We start from the raw sequence: 17972 nt of genomic DNA on the forward strand, positions 1-17972 counted from the left end.
TGGTAAAAATATTCTTACTATCACCTCTAAAAAGTTGAATGGTGATAATTACCTTACTTGGTCTAGATCTGTTAGAATGTACTTAAAAAATAAAATTTATTAGGGATGACCTTCTTGTTCCTCAAAATGATGATTGTGAAGCTGAAGACAGTCAAGTGATGACTTGGATTGTCAACAACATATAATCTAATATCAGGAGCCAATTTTGAAACTGCTAAAGTCATGTGTTGTCTTTGGAAGTCCTTTGTAGACAAGAGAACAATCTTTCCAAGGTTTATGAACTATATACATATTTATTTAACTTTAAAAGGAGTAATAGAACTATGAAAAAATATTATAGTTCTTTACTAATGTCTTTCATCCATTTACTACGAATGAACGAGAACTCCGAAAACAACAAAGTCAACTCCTTATGGCAAAGTTTTTGGATGGTTTGGGTGTTGAATTTGACAACATAAAGGTACAAATTTTGGCCTTGAATGAAGTACCTAACCTCTCTACTACCTTGAATAGGGTATAGATACCTGAAAGACAGTTGTACTTAAAGCTGGAAAAGATACCAAAGTAGGTGAAGCTACAACTCTTAATACATCAGCTACAACATCTAATTTCATTGAGACATCCAGAGCACACACAAGGATTGCCAGAAGTAGAGGCAGAGGCAAAGATAACTCAGGCAAGAGACGAGGCCTAAGAGATGGTAAATCTGAGCGCAAGTGTGTTCATTGTGGATGCACAAATCATTACTCGTATATTGGATAAAGTTTGGGAAGGTTGTCTGGGCAAACATTATCGCATGGGTACAACCCCAGGGTCTGAAACTAGAACATCAGTCTCACTTGGTACTCAATATGAATTACAAAAATTAATCCAAGAACAACAACAGATCTCACAACAACAACAATAGATCTCACAATGTATCACACAGCTATCTTTTCTTTTTTTTTGCATCCTTGGTACGTACGAGTCCTCCCACTTGTATGTCTGCATTCTCAATGTCTCATTCCCCATCTTTGGATCCTTGGTTTTGGCGCCACAAAACACTTGTCAGGAATGTCCTCACTATTTTCTAACTTAAAAGAGTATAGTCTCATTAAGCATGGTAACCTTGTTGATGGATCAGTTTCACCAATACAAGCAGTGAGTAATGTTACTCCTACTCCTTTTCTTTTCCCTCAACCTGCACTGTTAGTTCCAAAATTTCCTTTAAATTTGTTGTTCATCAGTTAGGTGGCTAAGTCCATGAATTGCTATTTCACCTTTTATCCAACTCATTGTGTCTTTCAGGATCTCGTGACGAGGAAAATGATTGGTTTTACTCATGAGAGAGGGGGGTTTTACTATCTGGATATCCACAACCCAAACACTACTTTGTATGCTCTACTCACAATTGATTCACTTTTTTAGTGGCATCTCAAACTCAGTCATCCATCTCCTACAAAACCGATTCAAGTAATTCCAGACTTTCCTTCTAGTATTACTTTTCAATGCGAGTCATGTCAATTGGGCAAGGATCACCTGAGCTTTTTTCTGTTTCATCAAGTAAAATATTTGAGCTTGCACTCAAATGTCTTGGGTACTTGTCTTGGACTAGTCAGTTTGGTCATAGATATTTTATTTTTTTTATTGATGATTTTATCAGATGATCTTGTATTTATCTTATTCGAGAAAAATCTGAAGCCTTTGATGTATTTTAACTATTTTATAATGAAATAAAGAATCAGTTTGCAACCTTTATCCATATCTTGCGTACAAACAATGGTCTTGAATTTATAAACCATAAATTTGACTATTTTTGTCAATCACAAGGAATCATTCATCAAACTTCTTTTGTGTTCTCTCCACAACAAAATGGAGTTGTTGAATGCAAAAATCGTCACTTACTTGAGGTAGCTCGTACTATGTTATTTTATATGAATGTACCTAAGTCATATTTGGTGTGATGTTGTTCTTACTGCATTCTTTTTTATAAATAGAATGTCGCCTTCTGCTCTTGATGACAAGATTCTAATTCAGATTGTTTTACCCACCACACCTCTTTTTCTTATATTACTTTGTGTGTTTGAGTATGTATGTTTTGCACATATTTTTTATCATTCCAAGGATAAATTGTCTCCTCATTCTGTTAAATATATATTTCTGTGATATTCTCGGACACAAAAAGGATATGAATATTACTATCCAACTATGAGGAAAATATTTGTATTTGTGGATGTTACTTTCATCAAGGATGTTTCATTTTTTTAATCTTCCAGGTCTGAGTCGGTTCCTCCTGTACTTTATGTACTTAGTCCTATTATTCCTATTCTAGTTGATGAATGTGTTCTGATTTCACTCGATGCTCTTATTGAGAAACTACTACAGGTATATCAGCGCCGACAACAACCATCTCATCCTGGTCCAAATCCTCCATGCCCACCAAACCATGATTCTTCATTGTCTCCTAATCCTGGGCAAATGATCTCCACCATCCTATCGCTCTTCTGAAAGGTGTTCACAAATGTACTTGCCACCCTCTATCTCATTATGTTTCTTTTGATTTCTTTTCTGATAATTATCGTAAGTTTGTTTTGTCCATCTCCACTTACACTATTTCTTCTTCAGTGCAGGATGCTGCTCTATTGACTCCTCAATGAAAAAAATCATGGATGTTGAGATGGAAACACTAATTGATAGAGGGACTTGGGAGTTATGTGATTTACCTCTAGGTGATGCTATGGTTGGTTGTTGTTAAATATAACTCTGATGGATCTATTGAATGATATAAGGCTAGTCTTGCTGCCAAAGGATATACTTAGACTTTTGGTGTGGATATTTTTTAGACTTTTTCTCCAGTTGCCCGCTTGTCTTCTACTCGCATACTCATTTCTATTGTAATCCATCAAAGTTGGTCTTTGTTTCAACTGGATATTAAAAATATCTTTTTATATGGTGCAACCTCCAGGGTATGTTACTCAAGGGGGAGACACATAAGGTATGTCGACTCGAGAAGACCCTTCATGGCTTAAAACAGAATCCACGAGTGTGGTTTGAGAAATTTAGTTAAGTGGTTATATCGATAGGATTTTGTGGAAGCCACTGTGATCACTCACTATATATTATGAAATGAACATCTAGAATTATTATCTTATTGGTGTATATAGATGAGATCATCCTGTCAGGGAGTGACAGATCATGCATTAAAAAGTTAAATCTCATTTGACAAATCACTTTTAGACTATAGATTTGGTTCAACTAAAATATTTCTTGGATATTGAAGTTGCAAGAAACAAGGAGGGCATGGCTCTGACTTAGAGGAAATATGTCACTGATATAATTTAAGAGTATGAACATCTAGGAGCCAAACCAGCTGATACACATATGGAAGTAGGAGTTTATCTTCATGATGATCAAAATTCAGAATTGAAAGATAAAATAATGTATCAGAGACTAGTAGGCAATTTTGTTTATGCTATAGTTTCTAAACCAGATATCTCATTTGCAGTCAATGGATTGAGTCAGTTCATGGAGTATCCACGTAAGATTCACCTAAAGGGCTGCACGGAGAATAGTAGGATATCTTAAAGGATCACCAAGAAAAATGTCTCCTTTTTAAACCTAATAATCACTTGAAGATTGAGGCGTTATCTGATGCTGACTATGCAGGTTCCAAGCTTGACAAAAAATTAACCACTACATACTATGTATTTCTGGGAGAAAATCTAGTCAGCTGGATGAGTAAAAAGTAGAATGTTATTGCTTGGTCCAATGCAGTAGCTAAATATAGAGTAGTGGCACTGTTAGTGAGCTAATGTGGGTAAAATCTGTTATCCAGGAATTAAGCCTCTATCAAAAGGATCCTATGACTATGCATTATGATAACCAAACAACAATCTTCATTACAAACAATCCGGTATTTTATGAAAGGACAAAGCATATAGAGGTAGATTGTCATTTTATCTAAGATGCAGTAATGAAGAAAGATGTAACATTTTCATATGTTCGGTCTAGTGATCAATTCGGTGATACTTTAACTAAAACACTGGGAAAATATGAATTTCTGAACATCTAGAGAAAGCTAGGACCATTTGACATATAGACCCAAGTTTGAAGGGGAGTGTTGAAAAATAAGTACAAATGCATTTTGGTTATTTTGCCTTAACTTTATTTATATGTCTTGATGTAATGTTGTTTTGTATGCCCAACTATGTCTATGGACCAAGTTTTATGTAAAGAGGATACATAGAATACTCAAACTCTTATTACAAATAGAGATTGAAGGACATGCATGTCCTTCAACACAGATCGGTTTCTCCTTTTCTCTCATCTCCACTTTCTTTCCCCCTCATTCTCTCTTCATCCCTCTCTCTTCTTAACTTTTTTCAACAACTCTCGCCATACTAAACATTTACATGTTTTCTACAATTACTTGTGTTGCAGCAAACTCTGAGTAGGGAGTTTGTTGTGAAGCATGTAAAATAACTACTTTTGTTCTCTTTGAAAGTCGGCATTGGTGGCCTTGTCGAATTTTTTTTCCAAATGAATAATAGTGTATTCAACTTTTTCATGTTATATTAATTGACATGGTAGTAATAAATAGATATTGTTAACTTTGTAAAAAGTATTTCTATGAGAATTTTGGTGGTTATCCTTCCAACAGCTCTTCCCAATTTAATCCCTTCTTACTAAGTTTTTGAGAAATAGGGTGGAATGAAGGCAATTGGTGCTTTAGAACAAAAAAAATCTTTGTGAAATTCCGCAGGCAACATCATTCTCCCTCTTTATTAGCTTTTTGTAATAAGGTTTGTGAAGGAGCAATGCTTACCAAGAATTGCTCTATTCAGTTTGGATTTTTATGTTCTCAGTATGGGTTGCAAGAGTGACTATTATGAGTTTGATTGGTATGTGAGATTATACCTTTTTTCCAAGTTCATGCATTTTGCAAGGGTTTATAAGTTCATGAGACTTCCTGTAGATTTTAAAATTTGTTGTTAGTGAGAGTCTAAACTAAATTTGAGGATTTCAATCATCCACCGCCTATATTAAGTTGAACTAGCTGTTATAATAAATAAGAAGAAGTCAAAACTAGATGGTTCAACATCACTCATGTAGGTCTACATTGATCAACTCTTGTCCATTTTAGAGAGTCATAGTGTTTGTTTATAGAAGTGTCCTTTATATACTATTAGTGTTAGAATACTAGTACGAAGGTATTTTGGTAATTTCATTTATCTCATATGGGCGTCATATGTTTGCAACAAGCTAGACTATCTATCATGTTTTTATTGAGTGAGTTTAAGTGTTTTTGTTGTTATGATCATTGTTACCTTTTTACTCTAAACTCAGTTAAGTGAAATGATAAAAGGGAATTAAGCTTGAGTTGTTGAGACTGATTTCACGCAAGCCTCTTTTGGGTTGCTTCCCAATCTCTTCTTCTTTCTCTATTTTTCTCTTAATCTTACACCTTTTCGTGGTATCAGAGCAGTAAACATCGATTTTGGGAGGTTCTTGTCATCATCTTGGGTTCTCTCTACATATTTTGTCAACCCTATGGAAAGGGATCAAATCGAATTTTCTCTTGGTAGGTAAAACTCCATTTTTTTCCTTCTTTTATCCAACCATAACCAACTAGTTGATAGCCACTACTGTTAATTGAGCAATTATTATACCATATTGCCCTTAAGAGGTCCTCATTGAAGTTTTTTTCTTCCATCTTACATGTGCAACCATCATTGTCCCTGTGTCATCCCTTCCATGCCTATGTCATCATGCCAATTGATAATTATATCTTCTGTTATAATATTCAATGGCTAATTTGGAGATTATATGTGTTATTGTTGTTTGACGTGAGGTGGTTGTGCCCTAACTTCGTTGTGTGGGGCTCACATGACCTTATTTGGGTGGGTTTAGATTATTGATACTTTGGATTCAGAGTATCTTTGGGACATCTTCTATTTGGGATGTATTTGAAGGATTAAATGGCAGATTTCAAGAAACATGTTGCAGTCTTACTTGATTCTATTTGGATTTCTTCATAAGCCACGACTTCAGATCTTTTTGAGTGGGGAGATGGACGCATTCTGTGTAGTTTCCTTATTTCCTGTGTCAAATTTTTTTTTGGACCTTGAGGGTGGATTATAGAGATTTCCTAGGTGAAGCAGTATTTTGAAGTGTTTAGACTAATCTAACTATGGGTCTCGCCATTAGAGCCTCACTGATTCATTGATGTTGTAATTCTTCTTGTATTTACTATACATTATAAAGAATCTTAATCTCTCATTTTTCTCAAAATGGCTTATAGATATACGTTTGCTTTAATTGCGTCATGTGCATATATCAAATAAAAGGGGGTTTTAGTTTCAGTCATATATCAGATAAAAGGGGGTTTTAGTGATTGATTTTTAGCAACATGATGAGAGATAGGGCTTCATCTAGCCTGGTATAAAACCTCCCGACTCCAGGAATTTTAACCGTAGAAAACTAGGAGCTATAATAAAATTAAGAGGCATCTGAGAATTTATACTAGACAATTTATTCGGCTCCCTTTGTATAGTTTGAATTGAATTCCAAAATCCCTCGCATTTAAAAGCTCCTCTCAGTTCTCTCTTTCGATTGCATGTACAAAGGGAGTACCAAACAGATCACCACCCCAAAATCGCATTGATTAGGGAGTACCAGATAGATTATTCGTTGGAATGTCTTGGTCCCCATAGAGAGGAGGTGTTGATGCCATTTGGGTAAGTACCCAGTTTGTCAATAAGTTTTTTTATTGGAAGAAAGGCAGGCAACTTATTGGAATTTTTTTTTTTGGTGGTGGTGTTTTAGCCTTGGAGATATCGGGGCAGAGGTGACGGAAGGCAAAAGTTTTTGTTTGGTTGAATTTGTTGGTTGAAGCTTCGAAGTTGAATTACCACTCGCTTGAAGGTACTGACTAAATTTTTAAAAGGATCCTCATTTAATGATCAAGAATCAAGACTTAGGATAGTGTGCACTTAGGAATTTAAACTAGGAAGAATAACTAGCAGTTTTCAGTACTGATCAATTTTTTTGTATCTATCGGTTTCAATTGGGGCTTAAACACAGTTTACATGGAACTACTAATGTTGTTTGGATTTTTATTTTTTTTTAATTTGTAATTTTTTTTGAAGAAGTAAGAATGTCAACACCTCTTGCTCAATTGACATCAATAGTTAACACTAGTTCTAGTGTGGCCATAGATAGTTACTCAACTCCACTAGAGTCATATCCCTCTAGAACTAATAATGTAACAGAAGTGAGCCTAGATGAAGGTACACTAAATGAGGAAGAAGGTGACCCTACCCATGGTCCAAAAACACAAAAAAGGTCTCATGTGTGGTTGAAATTCAAAGAAGCCTCAGTGATAGATGATACAAAAATGGCTCAAAATGTTCATTCTAAAACCAATTTGAGTGTTACTAGTAGTGGAATGGCCACACATATGATTCGACATTTGAAACATTGTTCTAGTAGAAAAGTGACAATGAGAAAACAAAAAACTATAAACTTTAATTCGATGGGGTCTAATGTTGATCAGAGTCTATCTGGACTTCCTCTTATGGATTTTGGAGGCAAATATGATCAAGCTAAAATGAGAGTACTCATTTCTCATTGGATTCTTATGCATGAGCATCCATTCCTGATAGTAGAAAATGAGGGATTTAATTTTGTAATGAAGATGGCAAATGAGAATTATGAAAAAATATCACATAAGACCATTAAGAAGGAGTGTATGGAGGTGTATGAGGCAGAAATAAAGAAATTTAAAATTTTATTAAAAGATATTAACAAGATTAGTCTTACCAAAGATCTTTGGAAGTCCCAGAATCAAAAGATTGAATACCTGGTTATTATTGGGCATTTTATTGACAGTAACAGGAAGCTACAAAAATGAGTCCTGAGTTTTGTGCATGTTCCTCCTCCTCGTCGTGGTGGTGTCGACATAGCAGATGCTATTTAAAAGTCTTTGAAAGATTGGGAAATCGAAAATAAAATATTTAGTATCTCAGTTGATAATGTTGTATATAATGATGTTTGTCTAAGAGTTTTGACAGAAGATTTTTCAAGAAAAAAAAATTGGTTTGTGGTGGAAAGTTATTCCATGTGCGTTGTTGTGCTCATATTCTAAACTTATTATTCCAAGATGGTCTTGTTCAGATTAAGAATATCATTGAGAATTTGCGTGAGAGTGTCAAATTCATAAATCTGTTTGAGGCTAGACTTCACACTTTTTTTTAAATTGTACAACAACTACAACTAGGTGAAAAGAGGTTGGTTATTGATTGTCTAACTCGTTGGAACTCCACTTATGACATGTTGACTTTTGCATTAAAATTCAAAGATACATTCCCTATATTTCAAGATAGAGAACCAATTTATGTTTGTTGTTCAAGTCTTGATGAATGGGAAAATGTTGAAATGGTGTGTGAGATTGTAGAAGTTTCTAATGTAGTCACTAATATAATTTCTAGGAGTGACTACCCTACTTCTCTTTTGTACTTTAGTGAGGTATCTAGGGTAAAAGAAGTTCTGAATTTTCATTCTACAAATGAAAACGTTTTCATAGGACAATGGTTAATAGAATGAAAGAGAAAATTGAGAAGTACTAGGGTGAATGCAATTTGTTGATGATTGTTGCTTCAGTTTTGGATCCAAGGGTCAAATTAAGGTTGATCGAAATATGTTTTCCAGGGATATATTCTGAGGAAGAAGCTATAATGAATATAAACATAGTTCGACAAACCTTATATGAGATTTGCGATGAATATGTATCCATATATAATGTGGAGATTAGTAATGAAGGGATTGCTACATCTACTAGCTCTATGGGTGTTTCCACAAGTCTTAGGTCACATTCTTCATCAAGTTCAGGTTGGTCAAAGTTAATGACTTATGTGAAACAAGTGGAAGTAGTCAATTCACCAAGGTCAAAATTGGAAAATTATCTTGAAGAATGGGTGTATATTTGTGAGAAAACTTCACAATATGATTTTGATGTTTCAGAATGGTGGAAAGTGAATCATATGAAATTTCGGGTATTATCTAAGATTACAGCAGACATCCTTATAATTGTCACATTAGCTTTAGAGTCTACCTTTAATATTGTTGGCGGAGTAATAGACCCATATCATTCTTCCTCGGCACCAAATACAGTTCAACTTTTGATTTGTGCCAGTGATTGGGTTCAAGCTCTTCACGGTGTCAAGAAAAATCAAAAGGTGAACTTCTATTGAATAATTATTTATTATGATATTTTTTAGTTTTATTTATTAAAATTTTGTTTTATGACTACAGCCTGAGAAGAAGATTGTGGAGATAATGCTACAATTTACTTGATTTTTCAGTAGTTTTAATATTTTTAACTACATTAAGTAATTTGTGGTGGAAGAGTATTTTTTTATTAGACAATAATAAGTTTTATTTTTTGGTTTTTGCCATAGGTGGAGATTTTGCTCATATTAGGGGACTTCATATATTGTTTCCTTAGTACAAAAAGAAAGAGTAAGAGTTTATAAATTTATACTGGATGTATAATTTTTATTTGGGTGATTGCAAATTGATATTGATATTTCAATGATGTTTTTGTGTTTGATTATTGAATAAAGTTTATGTATAATTATGCAGCTTTTATAAATAATTTTATGCAGAATGTATAAATAATTTTATATACAACTTATTTGACATGTATTTTATGTAAAGTTTTAAATATAGGTGGAAGCTCGAACTCGGCTCGAGCTCAAGTTCAAAATATTTAAATCAAGCCCGACTCAAACATAAGCAGGTTCGGACTCAACTCGATTTTATGCCACCCCTATATTTGCAAGCACCCGCAATCAACATGTTACAAGAAGGTGTTTTAATTATGTTAGTGTTTTATTTATGTTCAATGCTTCAATTGTTCTAGGACTTATCTTTTAGTGTTTAACTTTGGGTATAATTGGGATAATGTTAGTTTAATTGTAATTGGATTCTACTTGTTTTCTCTATTATACATAGAGGCTCATATACTAAAATTACAACAAATTAGTGAAGTTTTTCTCTTTTCCAAAAATTTACCTCTTGTTGCCTAATCTCTTAATTTTTCTATTTTAGCGATTCTCAACCATCTGTATGCATATGAATTTCTTTGTAGTACCCTAATTTTGTGATTTCATATAAAACTAAGCATGTGGCTAAGTTGCTAATGAAAACAAAGTTCATCGTGGGATGTGCATTGGACATTATAAGTTTTTTTTCAACTTGAAACTAGTTGATGAATTGAATTGAGTAGGTTGAGAAGAAGTTGCTTATACGCTCGCTAACTTTTTGACAAACCATATGTTATATCTTCTAATACAACAATCATAGCATGCAATATTGACATGATTAAAACCATTACAATCATATGTTCTAAAAATTCTTACTCTTGTAATCTTTTACTTAATTAGATGATTCATGGGTCTAATATATATATACAAAACTGATCCAATACGAAAAACTATTTGGTGTGAAACATGTGAAACGGCTAACTCAGTTGTCCGATTAGATAGTCGTTGATCAAGATCAGATGGCTGAGATAGTTGTTGATCATAATCAGACGGTTGTGATAGTCGTTTCTCATGTTTCATACTAAATGGTTTTTCGTATTGAATCAGCCGTTTATATGTATATATATTATATAACCATCAATCTAATAACATAATTAATTAACACCATATTGTAAACAATCAAAACTATTAGTTCCATCAATTGAGTTTTCATTTTATGGGAAAACATTCATTATGACGTTAAAACTTATTTCATGTATCATTCTCATTGTTCTAAAAAGCATTTTTCTCGTATGAACTAATTTTGCTTCAATAGTTTATTGGCCCCTGTTTTCTCCATTAACGATTAAAATTCATGGTTAAACTTGGGTCATAAATAACCAATGCAATCACCCATCATCTAATCTCTTAGGCTTGAAGTAAAGGCCCTGAGAAATCTTTCCTTTCAAGATTTCTTGAGCCGTGTCTCAGCATAAAAGGGTATCAGATTCGACCTTGATGCTGATACAATCTCACTCCAAGACGCAGCTGGGAATCTCGAATCAGAATCCTTCTCTAAAATACCTCATTTCACGCTTGGAGATGGATCAAAGGGACGGGTAAGAACGGTTTTGAAGTGATCCTATGTTCAAGAAAATCATCATGTAATCACCATGTGGAAATCGAGAGAAAACGAAAGACGAAGTACTCTCACTTCTTTTTGTTCTCAAAGAGCAGTCGAAAAAATCTCTTGTTTCCCTTTTCTTTTCTGGTTTTTCCATTATGGAATAGTGATAAACCCAGAACATATACCAGAGAATGATCATATTGATCAGAAAATAACAAAGACAGATGAATTAAAGTAAAGGAAGCGAGCTGCGTCACTCATGATTTAAACCCAGGCCAGCTCTTTCGTGCCTCTAAAGCCGTGAAGAAAGAAAACCAGTCCCCAGTCCCCACTTAAGAAGCAAAAGCGAAGGAAAGAATTGGATGGACAAAAGAAGCTTCCCCACTGTACTTTCTTCGCCAACAAAATTTGTTACAGAACCAGCAGGGGAGTGCAGTGAAGGGACAGAATCCGAGGTGGGTTCTGCTTTTGCAAATGATTTTCGTCGGCAAAAGAGCCCTATCACACTTTGTTTTAGAGCCGTATTTACTCATGTGCATGGCCATGGTCTTTTAATACGGCTCTCTTCCTTCCCTCAGGCTGCTCTGCACTTCTGAAAGGCAGAAGCTTCCTCGATAACTGCACGCATGGGAGTGCGTAGTAGTATTCCTTACACTTTATCTTTTAAGCTCCCCTCTTTCTCTCTCACTCTTCCTCTCTCGATCTCTCGCTCTGTGTCCAACTTGCAGCTCTTGATTTCCCTGCAACCGATAAAGGCGGGCGCGGCACCACCATCTTTTCCCATAAAAGGAAGTCTTCTTCGTGGATCTGGGCAACAGATGGGCTATCCGTGGAGAAAGGGAATTCTCCCTCAACGTTCCTCCATTGGACAAGGAATAGGTTATGCATGAAAAAAGAAAAAGGAAGAGCAGATACTTCTTGTCGGATTCTCATGACAAAAAAAGCGGAAACCATTCATTTCTAGGGTTCTTCCAGACAAAACCCAAAATTTGCATGGCTCCATTTGTTTAACCTGGGCTGTGTCTCCATAGGGTTTTGTGTTGTAATGATGGGGGTAACTAACGATGAGCAACTAACTTAAAAGCAGCTCTGTTAAAGGTGACTGAGAAGGCAACAGTACTACCCCCAAAAAAATAAGCAGACCCACATGAAGAAATCTTCAAAGTAGCAGCAGATCACCCACATGCAGAAACCTCAGATATTCCAGAAATTGATCTAAGAGAAGTAGTACTACTACTTGATGTCTTTCCTTCTTTCTTATACACGTAAATGCTTCTCTAATATATAAGTGAGGTTTGAAATGCTTGAGAGCGGACTGTGTTAATAATAATTTGGTGAAGATTGGGTGAGTGTCAATTAAACAAAAACAAGAAAAGAAAAAAAAAAAAAAAAAAGAAAGAAGTTCTATCACCCATGTCTCGGAAATTTGATATAATGATGATTAATAGGCTTTGGGATTCACCCATAAGACAAATTTCTATTTGAAGGCAAAACACTCCCTTTGATCATTGAATTAATCCTGTCCACCTGAAGGGGAGGTCTTCTAGGGGATGGCTTCTCAAGCTTGTTTAAAACCTCGAACTTCTTCTCCCCCATCACTTCGCCTGATAAAATTGGTTTGGATTCATAAACATCTCCCATGGAGTCCATGTCGTTATCGGTTTCCATCCCTGCTGGTGCAAGTTGAATCTGCTCACTGTTGAAAGCATCCTCCTGGGAGCCCATACAGGCTGCCGCTGCTGCTGCTCCCAGCTCTTGCAGTCTGAGATCATCAACCCATATTAAGGGACTCTTGCCGTTGCAACTATAGGGGTGAGGCCTCTTCTTTCCCAGACTGATACTATCATCAGCTGGTATGATGCCTTCAAGGGCACACCGATCCATTTGCTGCTGCAAGTCGAGCTGATCCCCTCCAAACAAGTGCAGGTCTTGGAGAGAAGGGAAATTGAAGGGGGAACACATTTCAACCATGCCTTGGCTTCCCATGCCCTTATAGCTGGGAGGTCCCATGCTGTCTCCTGTAAGGGTATGACATGCTTTCTCCAGAATGGTCTGCATATACTTGCCTTGAGCCTCAATCCTTAGCTGGAGGTGTTTCTGCACCTGCTCGCCACAAACTATCTAGGGCTTAGCAGAAATTTACTCAAATTTATGTTCTGGGCGCTTTTGAAAGGAGGATAAACATGGTTTAATTTTCTGGGGGCGCTTTTGTTGGTTTTACCTCTAGTTGTTCATGTAATCTTCTCTGGACTTCCATCTGCATCCTAAGGGCTTCTGTGAGATGAGCGTTCCTACTGAGCAACCACAACAGGAAAACCCAAAACAACTTAGTTCAGCTCACTGTCCGAGCACATTTTTGTTGATCAGATAGTTATCTCAACATTGCAAACCCAGAGAGCATTATAAAGCGATCTAAGAAAAGAATACGATTCAAAGAAAACAAGAAATAAGAGACTACAGATATCTCTTACTCAATCATGCTCCGACCCATTATGCCAGAGGAAGAAGCAGCGTTTCTTTGCAGATCTAAAGCTGAAGCTGCCACGGAAGTTGCAGGAACGCTTCAGTTATCAAGAGAAACAAAGAAACACATAACAACTCTAAGAGCTCTCCTGATCAGTACCTCGCTCACCGTCTTTAATCGAGTGATCATTGAAATCCTTGTGTGGTTGCTTCCCAAGCCTAAATTTCTTCAACAAATTAAGCAACACCAACATCAAAAAAATCAGCAATAGCTGAAGAAATTAATCCAACCCCATACAAGAAACGATCAAAGAGTCTTATGTACATTAGGGAATGAAAAAGAAAGAAAAATCATTCACAGTTTTGAGTACATACTTGAAGGTGGCTCTTAAGATGATATAGAGTGAGACCCTTTACACCCATAACTCTCATGATTGTCTTTGGAGTTGCCTCTGCAAATTTAAACGCTTACGTAAGCAAATACTTCGTAAACAGATGAAAGTGGAATAAAGGAACCCAAAACATATGTAACAGTGAGAAGAAAGGAGGAGGAGGAGGGGAAGGAGCAGGGGGGAGAGAGGAGACGTACTGTCAGGGCCTCCTAGCTGGGTCACAGCATCAACGAATCGGTCATGAAGCTCGACAGTCCAGCGAAGGCGAGGCTTGGGGTCAGTGGTGAGCACGAGCCCGGAGTCGCCCTGAACACTCATGGGTCTGTCATGTGAATTCATAGGAGGCTTCTTGGGATGGAACATTCTCTTCAGAGCAGCTCAAGAGAATTGGAAGAGATTCAAGAACAAGAACAAAGGCGACGCATATAGGGAGGAATAGGGTGCGTTTTTGAAGGAGCGTAGCTCTCCTTCTGCCTCTTTCTCTCTCTACCAGAAAGCCATTCCATGGGTGGTCATCTCCTCACCTATAAAATTAGAAAAAAAAAGCCACCGACTGCAACTCACAAGAGACCATCCTTTGCCAAAAGATACTCGGCCCCTCAAGACACAGAGAAAGAAGAGAGAGAGAGCATAAATGTCTCTGTTAGATTATTCTTCGGTCATAAACAACCTTTCCCTTTCTTTTTTAGTCTTTTGTTATTTTTCCTGTTCTTTTTTTCGAATTAGGCCGTCTTTCCATCGTATTATTCTTCTGCAACGACTAACTTTTCCTTATTTTGAAATGGGGAAATGATCCATACAATCATGCATGATTTGTCCGTACGTTAAACACTGTTGGGTGACAATGAATCATTTATAAATCCCAGGGAACTTCAATCACTCGGACAAGGACAGGGACGTTTCAATTAAATAGCCCTAGTTCATCACGTCAATACTTGATTCCAACCACTTGTTTTCATCTTAAAAACTCTGATTATTTAATCCTAAACCACATAAAAGCATGAGTTCAAGACCCTAAAACCAAGCAAATGAAGTTCAAATGTGATCAAATAGTAGTAAGGGTGTCTAATCACCTCTATTTATATTTAATCCAAGCAAAAAAATGCAACTTGTAATTTCTTTTATTTATAAAAAAACTATAGAACTAGATTCTTAGTGATAAATGCTGCCAAACTCGGACTACCCATTGAGCCGGTTGTTCTTATGAGGTTCGAGTTCAACTAGGTTGATTAAATGGACTGCATCTTAATCTTGGATGAATCATGTTTCACATTAACTCTTTACACAAGTAAATAGAATTGGGTGACATTAAACAAGTTAGACCTCCAGTTCTAGTCCAACTTGGTTAAATTGACCAATCTTATTTAGTTTTTCACAACTTGCTTGTGAAAATTAGGGTTTTTCACCCTACCAGGTGAGAGTATACAAAAGAAAAATTAGGGTTTGTAATTAAGCTGTCTATAGTTTCATAGTATATTTAGGGTTTGCTTTTTTTTATTATTATTCAAAAGAAGAATTAGGGTTTGGAATTAGAACAGATGTAAAGCTAAATTTGGATTACTACATTGAAATGTTCAATCTACATTTCTTTGGATTAGAGAACAAACTCAACCTGTGTAACCCTATATTTGAAGGGGGAATAGCCAATTAGCCATGACAAGGGACCTCCTTTTTGCCTTCATGGTCTCATTTGTGTTGCTTTGCAATGATGAACCCAGCTATTTGTAATTTGGAAGTAGGGCACCAAACACAAGAAAATGCTTTATGTCTCTAGCACAAAAAGTTGCCCATAATGGCTGGGGCCAAAGACTAAGAGCAGGATATAGGCCCTGCATCTCCTGTAGATATCTTTGCTAATCAAAGCATTCCACTCCTTCCTCACTAATTTTCATGCACTTTATGAGTGAGAGAAACTATATATAACCAGATTAACATTCTCCAAGGTTGATCATGAAGATCTTAAACATGGAACTGGCGCGTGATGAAGTCCACTGTTGGTTGAAATGACAAATGTGTTTAATATTAATCTTTGTTTTGGGTGAATATCTGTGTATCTTCTTTTCATTTACTGAATGGGTTCTTAAACAAACACCTACATCATGTTGGTACTTATCTTTAAATCTTTGGGAAGCTTTAAAGAGGATGAAAGGAAGCATAGATATGTCGAGGATTCAAAACCCATTTTTTATTTAGATTTTCTTAACAGATCAGAACCTACAAATGGTTTGATTTAAATTCAAGTTCAGACGGTTTTAAAATCATTCACTTCAATGTTTGCAGGTTCTGTGAGTAATAATGAAAGACTTCTCTTGGGAGCTAATAAATATTATTTAGAGATATAAGCTTCTCTTTTCATAAAGGCCATATCTGTGGGAGCCATGACAGGTATTGCTACCTTTCTTCACTTAAAAGTCTGCTGGAGCTGTTCATTGGCTTTTGTAGAATAGAAGATTGTCTCTCCCTTGCATATGTCATCAAACCATTCCCATCTCAAAATCCAAACAAAATTTTCAAATATTAAGTCAAACCAATTTATCTCCACATCCAGGGCCCTCACCCATGACAAGAAAAAACAAAAACAAAAGTGGTATTCAAGATGAGTAGGAACAATTTAAAGCAAAATCAATCTCTCTCTCTCTCTCTCTCTCTCTCTCTCTCCATAGAAATCTGTCTGCTGAAGATGAAGGAAGAAATAGGAAACTGAAATTACCCAATTCCTCAAGGGAATAGATGCTTTCGTCTTTTACAATCAAGGGAAGATTCCCTTCTTCTAATTGCCTGAAACTCACCAGCTCTGCCTGGTTTATTTTACAAGAGCTTCTATTAGAAGCCTTTATGGACCCAACAAACACTGCAGAAAAAGGGATTTATAAAAAAAACTCCAACGGTTAGGATCATCTGTTGTTCATGGCGTCCACTGCAAAAAGGGGGAGAAGCTTCCTGTTGATCTGCATTTTCATCTTTGCTTATTAGTGTAAATGAGATTCCTCTAAAGCTTCACGTGCTGTTTATTTCTCCCCATTTAAATATCTTTCTAAAAGCTGATTCTTAACTCTTACACATTCCAAGTTCTATTAATCATAATTGTTGCTCAGGTGGGGAATGTCTGGTTTAGCCAAATCTTTTCCACCCAACCTGGAGAAGACTTAACATAAGAAGACTTAAAGAGTTATAAACATGGAAGGTTTTACAAGGGTTTAGGGTTAACTAGATCTTGATTATTCATTAATCAGTTTAAACAAGGTATTTCAGTACCCGATTACCCGAAATTGAGGCAAATATCGATTTGATTTCTTCTTATTCGGAATCAGATGCCATTTGTAAAGTTGGATCTTTGTATTAACACTAAATCAGATATTTTATCCTTTCTTTGTTTACTTTCTCTCTACTCAGGACCTTTATCATTCCCGTTAGGTTCCCATCTTGTCATTAACAATCTTGTGTTCGTACTAATCGGATCAAACGGGTATTCGGATATTCAGAACCATATATAGATTTACCCTAATGCATTTTTGCCTTCTCAACCAGGTTTCATGTACCTTCAAGGTATCTCGTCTCTGGCAAGATATACAAATAAGGGCCGGCACCCGGTCAGGTTTTACGAGGAACCCAACCTGATCTGAGCCCAAAAACCCGTGTTTGGTTTCTGATTTCACCTTGAGGGTCGAGGATGGGAAGGAAAAAAAATGACGGGTTTGGATCAAGGATGGGTTTTTATAAACCCAACCCGAACCAGAACAATAGACGAAATAAAGATATAAAAGAAGGTTGAGACGGGTGGAGTTTAAGTCGGATTTATGGGAATAGAGCATGGTTACTAAGACGGTGATTGAGTCTAGATTGGATTTGACAATTCAGATTTTTTGTAGGTTCAGGTTTTGGGATAAGAGATCAAGTTCAGATTTGGGTTTTGGTAAACCCAACCTCGATCTACCCCGTGCCCACCCTTAGAGATGACAAGGATGGACATATAAGCTTTACATAGGA

General features: G+C 36.2%; 1 protein-coding gene across 2 annotated transcripts; it reads right to left on the minus strand.

Moving 5' to 3' along the window:
* Positions 1-12548: 12548 nt before the first annotated feature.
* Positions 12549-14286, minus strand: LOC137952237 (myb family transcription factor IPN2-like). 2 transcript variants are annotated; one of them, XM_068799334.1, is made up of 6 exons: positions 14183-14286; positions 13969-14045; positions 13763-13820; positions 13602-13668; positions 13352-13424; positions 12549-13233 (listed from the first exon to the last, which is right to left on the minus strand). In XM_068799334.1, exons 2-6 carry the CDS (start codon positions 14023-14025, stop codon positions 12589-12591), a joined length of 900 nt encoding a protein of 299 aa, XP_068655435.1. In that variant the 5' UTR covers positions 14026-14045; positions 14183-14286; the 3' UTR covers positions 12549-12588. The 2 variants fall into 2 exon arrangements, with proteins under 2 accessions (XP_068655435.1, XP_068655434.1); XM_068799333.1 differs by having other exon boundaries at positions 13754-13820.
* Between the last annotated feature and the right edge of the window lie 3686 nt (positions 14287-17972).

Source organism: Aristolochia californica, unplaced genomic scaffold (assembly GCF_029961685.1).
Source record: "Aristolochia californica isolate CCGP_79_NKW_82.1479 unplaced genomic scaffold, dmAriCali1.0.hap1 SCAF_15, whole genome shotgun sequence".
Classification (NCBI taxonomy): domain Eukaryota; kingdom Viridiplantae; phylum Streptophyta; class Magnoliopsida; order Piperales; family Aristolochiaceae; genus Aristolochia; species Aristolochia californica.

Coding starts and splice junctions, on each gene's coding strand:
- LOC137952237 (XM_068799333.1), bottom strand. CDS start 14,025: ATGAGAGTTATGGGTGTAAAGGGTCTCACTCTATATCATCTTAAGAGC. Junction 13,669..13,753: donor GATTAAAGACGGTGAGCGAG/GTACTGATCAGG, acceptor CTTCCGTGGCAG/CTTCAGCTTTAGATCTGCAA. Junction 13,425..13,601: donor ATGGGTCGGAGCATGATTGA/GTAAGAGATATC, acceptor GTGGTTGCTCAG/TAGGAACGCTCATCTCACAG.